This window comes from Coptis chinensis, chromosome 2 (assembly GCF_015680905.1).
Source record: "Coptis chinensis isolate HL-2020 chromosome 2, ASM1568090v1, whole genome shotgun sequence".
Taxonomy (NCBI): Eukaryota; Viridiplantae; Streptophyta; class Magnoliopsida; order Ranunculales; family Ranunculaceae; genus Coptis; species Coptis chinensis.
The window spans coordinates 6,337,236-6,348,048 of record NC_141457.1 but is presented as its reverse complement, the minus strand read 5'-3'; the positions used below and the strand labels follow the sequence as shown (position 1 = coordinate 6,348,048).

The 10,813-nt window shown below is 39.0% G+C and overlaps 1 protein-coding gene across 2 annotated transcripts; it reads right to left on the bottom strand.

The window, feature by feature from the left end:
* Positions 1–5,508: 5,508 nt before the first annotated feature.
* Positions 5,509–10,029, bottom strand: LOC147514570 (UPF0481 protein At3g47200-like). Of its 2 annotated transcripts, none has more exons than XM_086584050.1 (3): positions 9,842–10,029; positions 8,878–9,111; positions 5,509–7,015 (listed from the first exon to the last, which is right to left on the bottom strand). In XM_086584050.1, the coding sequence occupies exon 3, from the start codon at positions 6,959–6,961 to the stop codon at positions 5,576–5,578; it is 1,386 nt and encodes a 461-aa protein (XP_086440176.1). In that variant the 5' UTR covers positions 6,962–7,015; positions 8,878–9,111; positions 9,842–10,029; the 3' UTR covers positions 5,509–5,575. The 2 variants fall into 2 exon arrangements, with proteins under 2 accessions (XP_086440176.1, XP_086440184.1); XM_086584058.1 differs by having other exon boundaries at positions 8,878–9,103.
* Positions 10,030–10,813: the final 784 nt, after the last annotated feature.

The window sequence follows — 10,813 nt, the reverse complement described above, 5'->3', positions numbered from 1 at the left end:
TTTTTGAAATAATCTTCCATTGATGATTGTATATCTGTGAACTCAAAATTGCACAGCACGAGCTGCTTTTGTGTCTGCTGGGATCTCGCCATGCAGAATGAATTTAAGGAATGGGCCTACCCATGATTGTGCGATCACTTCTTCTGATACTGGTTGGAGATCTGAGAGGTTATTAATACTCTCATGTTGGTAGGCGAGTTGCTCGATTACATCGATGTAGATTGTTTTGGGGAATGCATCTTCAGCTTTGGAGGCCAAGAAATCCAAACTGTTCACATGTCTGTTGTCATCCCTTGGGATATGTTCTAATGAGAATGTGTCAAACGATCTCACTAGATCGTGTACGACATGAAGGTATTTGGATAGGTTTGCACCATTTGTGACATACTCTTTGACCACTTGTTTGATGATTAACTGAGAGTCACTATGAGCTTTAATTTGAGCTTGCGTACTTGCAACTGTTTTGCCATACGGAGCCCTGTGATCAATGCTTCATATTCCACTTTGTTGTTGGATGTTGCGAAGTCGATTTTGATGGATTTTTGTAATTGGGCTCCTTCTGGTGAGGTTAACACAGCCCCCAGTCCGCTGCCCTTGTTATTGCAATCCCCATCAACGTGTAATTTTCAGGTGTCTGACGTGGTAGGTTGATGGAGGGTGGTAGTTGGCTCGGGTTCCCAAGTGACATCTTCAACAGGGAAATCAACTAGAAAGTCGGCTACGACCTGGCCTTTCCTAGACGTTCTAGAAACAAACTCGATGTGATGTTCACCGAGTTTCTCAGCCCACTTGGCTGTGTGAGCTGCTTTATTTCTGGAATTGAGCACTTACTTGATGGGTACCTCAGTGAGAACTTTAATTGCGTGAGCTTGGAAGTATGGACGAAATTTGCAGGCAGAGTACAACAAGGCTAGCATCGTTTTCTCTATTGTGGAGTAGTGCTTCTCTGACTCCGATGACATTCTGCTTGTGAAGTAAACTAGCTTTTTGACTCTTTCACTCTCGCGAAATAGAATTGAGCTTTTGGCAAAGTCCCAGTGTTTCTCCTTCATTTGGATTAGACAGAACGGGTGGAGTTGATAGGTAGGTGTTCAGGTCGTTAAAAGCTTTGTGGCATTCTTCTGTCCATGTGAATGTAGCGCCTTTCTTCAGGATCTGAAGGAACGGTCTGCATTTGTTAGATGCACGTAAGATGAATCTGTTGAGGGCTGAGGCCATGCTATATAACTTGTATATTTGTTGTTTGGAGGTTGGTTCTGGTATTTCAAGGAGAGCTCGTATTTGCTATGGATTTGCTTCAATGCATCGCTGTGAGATGAGGTATCCTAAGAATTTTCCCGAGGCTACTCCAAATACGCACTTTGCTGGGTTGAGCTTCATTATGTTTTGGCGCAATCTTCCAAAGGCGTCCTATAGGTGAGAAATGTGGTCGCCAGCCTTGGCACTTTTGACTACCATGTCGTCTATGTAGACTTCCATAGTGTCTCCTAGCATGTCTTTGAACATTTTTGTGACAAGTCTTTGATAGGTCGCGCCTGCATTCTTCAGTCTGAATAGTAGGACGTTGTAGCAGTACGTTCCTTGTTCGGTGATGAAAGCGGTCTTTTCTTGGTCCTCTTCTACTAGGGGTATCTGGTTGTATCCACTGTATGTGTCTATGAATGATAGCAGCTCGTGACCGCATGTCTGGTCTACAAGTCAGTCGATTCGTGGTAGTGGGAAACTATCCTTTGGACAGTGTTTGTTGACGTTGGTGAAGTCGATGCAAAGTCGTACCTGCCCATTTTTCTTGGGGACATCAACAATGTTGGCCAACTAGTAGTAGGTCGGGGATTCGACTTCTCTAATGAAGCCAACATTTTTAAGATTTTCAATCTCTTCATTAATTGCCTTTTGAAATTTGAATGCTAGTTTCCTAGGTCATTGTTTGATTGGTTTGAATGTTGGATCTACTTTTAGTTTGTGACAAGCGACCTGAGGTTCGATTCCTGGTATATCGATGTACGACCATGCAAACATATCTTTATTGAGAGATAAAAATTTGACAAACTACTCCTTGAGCGCGTAGGGTCTAAATCAGCCCCAACATGTATAAATTTTAGGTCATCAGCTGTGCCCAAATTGACTTTTTCGCCTGGTTCGGTCTGTGGTTTCTCTGCCTCTGATGATGGAGGGCTGGAGGCTTGAGGATCTTGTGGCTTCAGGACATCCTTTGGATTGGCGACTTGAAACTTGACTTTGGTTGTTGTGCTCACTTGATTGCATTGGTAAGCTTCTAGTTGGTTGCTTATAAGTTCCATGATTCCTCGAGGTCTGAGAAACCGAAGGATTTGGTGTAGGGTTGATGGAACTACTTGGATCTTGTGAATCCATCCATCTACGCCCCAAAATGGCTGTGTAAGATGACTTGACATTGATTATACTGAAGCGAGTGGATGTATTGACCATATATTCTTTTTCGCCAATGTAGACTGGGAGAATGACGTCTCTAAGTGCATCTGTGCGCTCTCCGCTAAATCCATAGAGTGGCGCGTTCGAGTCTATCATTACGGAGTCTAGTAGATGCATGTCTTTGTATGTCTGATAGAAGAGGATGTTGTACGAACTGCCTGGATCGATTAGAACACGCTTGACTGTCCAGTCATTGATTTTCACATGCACCGCTAGTGCATCGTTGTGAGGGAGGCATACTTTCTTGATGTCGCCCTCAGTGAATGATATTGTTGTGTAAGAATGAGAGTTTGCGGGAGCTATCATCTCAACTTTATGGGAAAGGTGATAGATTTCTTGCAATGCTCCTATGCATCTCCGCTTTTCACGACTGGTAGTGTCATCATTGGAGCTGTCGGTGATCATGTGGATCACTTTTTTCTCTTCGCGATCTGAGGAATGCTGGTGTCTGTGGTACCTTGAACGCTCTGTAGACCTAGACCATCTTGCTGTTTTGGCAGGTAGCTCCCTACTGCGACTTCTGTTACGAGTTCGTTGCGCATCCAATTTGTGCCTTAGATCGTTGTTTGGTAAAAAATCCTTCAACTTGCCCTCCCCAACCAGATCTTGGAAGTAGTGTTTGAGACTCTAGCACTCGTCTGTCTCATGGTGATGCAGTTTGTGAAAATGGCAGTATGGGTGTCCTGGGACTTCTATGACCTTGTTGATGTTGGGCATGAAGTAAGATGCTGTCTTTAATTCTTCAAGATATGACTTGGCATCTTGGAGAAGTTGGAGAATTCTCTCTTGGTGTAAGATGCCTTTTGGGAGTTGGTGCCCTTGCTATTGCCTGAGTACTGCTTGCTTTCTTTGGGTTCTCTTTTGTCGCTTACTACGAAGACTTCTTTGCCATTGCGCTGGGCCATCCATTCTTCGTATTTTATGTACTTGTAGACTTTGTGGTACAGGTCGTCTAGGCGATCTGGCTTATTCCGCATGAGTGACCCTACTAGTTCAGAATCGTCTAGGAGGGCGTTGGTGAATGCCGAGGTTGCAAAGCTATCCTTGAGGCTTGGCTCCATTGATAGCAATTCCTTTTTGAAGCAACCTAAGAAAGCCCGAATAGTTTCTCAATGTGCTTGCTTCAGCTAGAACAATGAGTCTAGGTCGGCTTGCTTATTCCTGTTGTGGACGAACTCTGCTGCGAATGTTTCGGCCAGCTTGTCGAAGTTGTGGATTGAATTAGGCGCTAGCATATAGAACCAGTCTAATGCTCCGTCCTTCAGGCTGGCTAGAAAAAGTCTGCATTTTAGATAGTCAAAGTCTAGAGCGCTATAGAGCGTCAAGATTTGGCTGAAGCAAGCTACGTGTTGTCCTAGACACGAGCTGCCATGGTACATTGGGAACTTTGGCTGGATGAAATCAGTGGGAGGCTACTTGTCCCTGACTTCAGCGGTGAATGGTGATGCTTTGTATGACTTGAGAATCTTCTGGATGATCTGGGCTGCATTGCCTTTTTCGCTTGATTTCTCCAACCGCTGGGCGAGGCCGTCAAGATGTTGATTGGTGGTTGTAGTAAGGGCTGTGACCGCATTGTTGTCAATGGCGTCTGGAGCCATGTTGTTGGTGTTGGAAGTGGTTTGTTTGCGAAGAGTTTGGTTCTCTTGTTGGAGCGTGGTAAATGAGTCCTGGAGGTGTTTCACTTGATCTACGAGAGCTTTGAGCTGTTCTTCCATGGTGGTTTTACCAAGTTTTGTGGGATTGAGAAAATGGTGTGGGTGTTTTTTTCAAGAAAACGAACCTGCAGACGGCGCCAATGTTTTGGTATGGATATTTACCTACAAATAAACTTAGATTGAGATTATATGGAAATGGTTGTGCCCTTCCATTGAAGAAGAGTTGCCTACGTATCAGGTTCCTTCACTCAATCTGAATCAAGCCTTATGTAATTCATCTCTCTCTATTTATAGGTGTTGAGCTGACTTTCTTTATTTGCTCCAGACCATTGTCAAGTGTAGATCCATATTGTGCGCTCTCTTGATGATTCGCCATTACTTCCATATATGTCTTCTTATGTGGTGCTTTGACTGATCTTCAGAACCGTTGTAAATCCTTTGTTTCCATATGTGTCTGTATCTGATATTTGGATGTCCTGGTTCTGGGTCGTAACTACAACCTTGTAGCGTAGTATGACCTGGCGGATGGACACTTGTGATGTAGTGAATGCTTGAGAACGGAGAGTAGGGGTGCAAGTGGATATCCAAATATTCGAATCCGATTCGAATTCGTATTCGAAAAATCGGATATTATCCGAAAATTTCGGATTCGGATTCGGATATTTTTTTTATGTCCGAACTGGTTTCGGATACGGATTCGGATACTGACATATCCGCATCCGATAATATCCGATCCGATTTAAAAAATTTATAGTTATTATATATAATTAATTTATTCATTTTTTATTGTACAAAATATTATATAAAATCATAAACTAATAATATAAAACTATAATAACAAAATAATAATAATAAATGACAAATATAATATTTATACTAGTTTTTATAGTGGTAAAATGAATTATTCAAAACAAATAAAATTTTAAATTTTGGATTGGATATTATCCGATATCCGTTTCGGATATCTGAAATCGGATTCGGATCATTTTTTTAATATCCGTCGGATTCGGATATCGGTATAAATGTTCGGATTCGGATTCGGATACAGCCATATCCGCATCCGAACCTATCCGTTTGCACCCGTAACGGAGAGTAGTTACAGTCCTAAATATAGGATATCTCATTGAATTATTCGGAAAATGACCAACTATATGAGTGTAAAGTGTCTCGGCTACAGAGATAATTTTCTCATCTTATATATATGTTTTTACTTGCAAACCATGTGATATTTTAACAAATACCTTAAAGTTAAAATAAACACTACAAATCTGTGACATAAAACATTTAACTGAGGCTAAATACCTTCAATTAACTCAAAACAATTGAAGTTAAACTGTGAAATGTACGTGGACTAAATTTGCATCAAAATATATAGACATAAACAATTAAGGGTACCCAACAATTAAATCAAAATAAGCATATTCTCATTAACATAAACAATTGAAAAAACGTGGAATCTTTGAATATCTTCATGGGGAATACGACAGGATAGAAAATATGGTTTGTGTCAAAGTGAGAACTAGTACTACAAAAACAGTGAAAACTGAAATGACCGACCATGGAGTACTGAAATAATCGCGCTGCAAGCTCACTTTCCATTTATGCATTTTTGCTTTTTTCCTTTTCCAGTTTCGACAATATGCGTTCACTCTGGTGAAGAGTCCATCATAATAGAATTTATCAACAACAGCTCCTTTGAATAGATTGTTAATAGCATCAGCGACCTTTTCATCTTCGTTGATCAACCCCTCCATAATTCCTTGAGTACGTAGTAATTTCACATCATCTTCGGTGTTGATGAGGCTGTCGAAAAAGATGAAATAAGATGTGATTTGATCTGTGTAATCGCAACGAGACTGCTCCAATGCAATGAGATTTGGGAGGAGAATGTTCCACGATTCTCCAAAAAAGAATGGAGGGATTTCAAGTACTCCGTCTTTAGTAAATGTGATGTCCAATAAACCATCAGCCAAATCACCTTTTTTTCTAAATCTCACTCCACTCTCTCGAAGCTCTGTGGCGCTACGGATGTACTCCCACTCTGGATAATTTCCACCTTTCATGTGACGAGACGAGGGAAGGAGATGACTGCGAAGTAAGTCCAATATGTGTTTGCCTTTGATGAAAGAGCTGGTTGTGACTGGTCTCATTGAAGGTAATATAGGCTGGAAAAAAATTGTAACAAGTTCATTGAGGAAGTACCCACCATTGTGGTCCTTGGCCAGATCAAACAATGTCTGCAGCACAATGAAAGGAATTTGGTTTTCAAGTAATACCAAGTCCTTCCGTAACCTATAAATCATCCAAGTTGTACCAAATATAGGATCATTTTTGTTGTTTGACCCCTCCTTGTCATCCTTGTCCTCATTCTCATCTCCTTCATCCTCTGAGATCCCCCTCTCTATATATTTGTAGAGGAGTTCAAGGATAAAGCATCCATCAAATACCATCATCTTAACAAACTCATTACTAGTTAGCTTGACTGGCTCTGCATAATATTCACGGGCACGTACCTCCAACTTCCTAATGGCTTTGACAAAATCCTTTAAAGTAGTGTTCCGTGTTGTCCTTTCAGAAATAAGATCATATAAATACCATCTCTTGTATACTTCAGTGGCTATCAAACTTACCTTTCCATGGTGATACGGGCCAATTGACACAACACGAGGTTCAAATGTCTCTATATCTCTTTCGGTTTGATATTTCTTGGGAACTTTATAGATGAAGCATTGTGACGAAGGCTTGCACGTAATTTCTTCTGTAATAGCTGCAATCAATACTTCATCTTCATCTTCAATTTCAATAGAGACATGATCACTTCTATCTGTGGTTTTCAGTATATTATTTACTTCCATTTAAGAGTTTCTACACGTAAGCTCCTCAAATTAGCAAAGAGGATAGAATAGTGCCTGCAAAATCATCTTCAATGTTAAAATACAAATACTGAATGATAGGTCTTACATCAAACATACATGTGATGATATGACTACATAAGACAGCATAAACTGAAAAGGGAATGATACCAAACCGATCACTCTGGCCTAGCACAATTATGGACCTCCACATTAGTTAGCAGTGTTGGAACCGGAAGTAAATTAGACCTTTCAAGAAGAAGTTGTATTTAAAACTTTTTTTGAATTTGCAACTCACTCGGATTAAGAACCTAATATGGCTGTACGTCTTCCATTTTTGTGAGCGACTAGCTTTCTAGTCTACTAGTATACTGCTATGCAGTGGGGGCATGACCGGAGAGGGAGGAGTGGAGAGGGAGAGGGACAAAAAGAAGAGATGAGGAATGAGGATAGACAGACATAAATCTAGAAATTGGGCTATAGACACTTTCTTTAGTGTGATTTTTGTCTTGAGAAAGACCAATATTATCTTTTGATTCTATTCCAATTTTAACAATACGTCACTTTTTGGGTGTATTAACTGTTTTTAAAACTTCTTATTTCTCTTTTTTACCATTTTATTTGTAACTACCAATTTCTTCTACAAATAAATAATACAAAAATCTAATTTGCGCAGGCTGTACGTGTGTGTGTCAATCGAGGTCACTCATCAGGCAAGGGTGCGTGTGTATTGCTCCAAGATGTACTGCAATCAAATAATACAATTGTCTTATAAAAAATAACCATTTGTCTTTTCACAATTTCACAATTTGAATTACATCAAGCTTAAACATGCTATTCAAAATGATCAGAGATACATTTTAAATTGTTAAAGTTATATTGAAATTAGTTGTAATCAACATACATTTTTTCCGTTTTTGAAGTTGATGTTTTTCACATTGTTTTGGTCTCTCTAGAAATTCATCTCACTTTTAATTGAAATTTTGTAGATTTCGGATGAATTTTAGTTATTTTGATTAACCCACTACTCTTTTGGTAACTAATTTAGTACGTAGTTTTTTTTTTGTTGGTAGTTGGCTTCTTTAGTTGGGACTAATAAAAGAGGTCATAATTGTAAAAGTCAGTCTGAAATTTGACACAGATTTCAAATTTCAGTTTTTATGGAGGAAAAACAAAAAAAAAGTTTGCTATTTCTTCTACCTATACCCAATTTCCTGAGCAGAAACCAATCAAATGACTTTTTTGTCCACATACCTCTTTTAGCCCATAACGTTCGCTCTGCTCACTTGACTATTTAGACCTTATATAAACACCTGATCTACTCTATCTATATCTAAGTTAATTACAAATGAACTTGTGATCATAAAGTGGCACCAATTGTGCAACATGTCCCAAATTTTGTTCAACAGAGCTACATAAATAGATTACTGGGACCGAATCTGGTGACTTCTGGGATGTGTCCGTTACTTTGTTCTATTGCGATATAAAATTGGCCTTTGGTTAGTTTTAAGTCTTCAACACTACTACCAGTTCATGAACTTGGATTTCATGAATGAAGTATCTAGACCCAGTCGACGCTACAGAGAATGGATTATTTATACAGTGCTAGTCTGTATGCAAGCATTTGGTGGACTGGAATGGATTTTGAAGTTTCACAAGTACTGAACCGTATCACTAGTTCCCACCAACCTTGTAATTCAAAAAACAATGGTATTTGTTGAAGAAACTAAACCTGATCACTAGTTTTGAACTGATAATACAACATTACTTAATTGTTCCAGTTGTTTGTACGTAAGTGAAGTTATTGCCCAACTACTCATCATAAATAAGCAAATGAACAGTAGAATACCACTAAACAGGGAAGACATACTATTCCTGTTTATCATTTGTCAGAAACAATGGAGGACGGAGTTACTTGCCTGTTAAAGCCCCAAGAGTTGCAGCTTTCCTTTGCTAACCAATAGGACATAGAATTGGTTAACGCTTGCGTTCCTTCAAATTTGTACTACCATTTCAAATTTGAGAGAAACTATCTAGCTAGATGAACTTTTGATATATTTTCTACTCCAGCCTTTTATCATTCATACAAGCTAGCCCTCTCGCACAGCTCTCCCAAGCTTGATTACGCAACGGTAATAATACAACCTGGAATCCTGGACAATATATAGTACCGTTTTAGATATGTAGTATATGATCTCAGATATGGGGTGATATACTGAGTTATTGTGTGCAAAGACTTGATTGACTTCATTTACCTAACAGCAGTAATTACTAGATCTTAATTTGTCGATTATACCCTATATATATAGTCAGTCCTATACTATGTCGGTAACAATATTGTAATGGCACCTTATGTGACTCCTATCCTATGTGGTACTGGGAACGCTCTAAATTCATACACCATAGCTTGGGCTTAAAGGGCCTTAGTTCTATTGACTGTTTAGGAGGATCAGGGCACCCACTGGTACCTTATCCTGCAGTCTTAAGTCCTAACTCTTAAGAGGACAGTTTTCGGTTTTTTACTAGTCTGTAACATTTAAGATCTAATTCTAGACAAATAGACAGTGGTGTATGAAACCGAAGCTTGGGGGCGGCCGGGCGGAGTTGGGGATACCTAACTTTGATCTTCAAAATTAACTGTAATGCGCTAAAACATTAATCTAGTGTTTTAAATTTTTAATGTGCAGTGGATGACTTCTTTCGTCTTTTTTCCTTTTCTTTTTTCTTTTTTTTATTTGGTAATAAAAAAGAGCATCATAATGTACTATATACTATTACTACTACAAGGTGTGCACAAAAGAAGTTAAAATCTAGATCATTCGCAGAGAAAACAGAGTGGTCGTATCTTTCAAATTTAGAAAAAATGGGTGATAGGCTAGTTACCTTAAAATACAAGGCTATAAGCCTATAAGCCACAACAGTTGCGGCTTTCTTTTGTCAATCAGCAGGAAATGAAATGGGTTCACTCTCGCTGTCCTCTTCACCGTTGCTTCAGACTTTGTATGATCATCTCATCTGTCATAGAGAGAACTAAAATATGAACTTACGATATATTTCCTGCTCTAGCCTAGTGTGCGTATATAGTACGGGTTTTGATGTCATAGAATTAATTAAAAACAGCTAATTGGGAGTGTCCAGCTTTTAGTTTGGGACGACTTAATTGACTTGATTTATTTATCAACACGTACGATCCAATAATTTTTTTGCTCTTTCTGTATTATATAGGGACTAAAAATGCTGCAGGATTTCAAATATCAAGGGCTTCACCGCTTTAGTAGTGCTTAACTAATTGATTGGGTAGGTGTGTCTAGCGCTTAGTTTGCAAAGACTTTATTTGACTTCATTTGTCAATTTGTGTTAAATATGAACAAAGTAGTTTTCCTTACCTAACAATAAAGCAGCATAAAACCAGCTTGTCATGGAGATGGATGTTGATATTATATGACACTAACTATTATGTCTACTTTTGGAACAGTTTTGTGTAACTAGGTGCATAGAACTGGTAATGAAGCAAGGCAAGCAGCACACCAGATTGCTTATAGAAATACTCGTGAGTGAATAGTGAATAAATAGTGAATCCGAGTAGTGTGGTCTGGATCTGATCTGAGTTGACCTGGATCTGGTCGGAAATAACTTTTTGTTCAGTTAGGCGATAGGGATGGTTAATGATACTAGGAAGGTTTTCATTAGATCTTATGCATGGAAGAAGGCAAAGTTACACCAGGTTGATAGAGGAATGAAAGTGCATCATCTGAGAGCAACAATATCCATTAAATCAGATAGGGTGGCACAATCATTTCAAAACTTGGTTAAAACTTTACATCTTTCTTTTGTTTATCGCTTTTTCCCAATCAA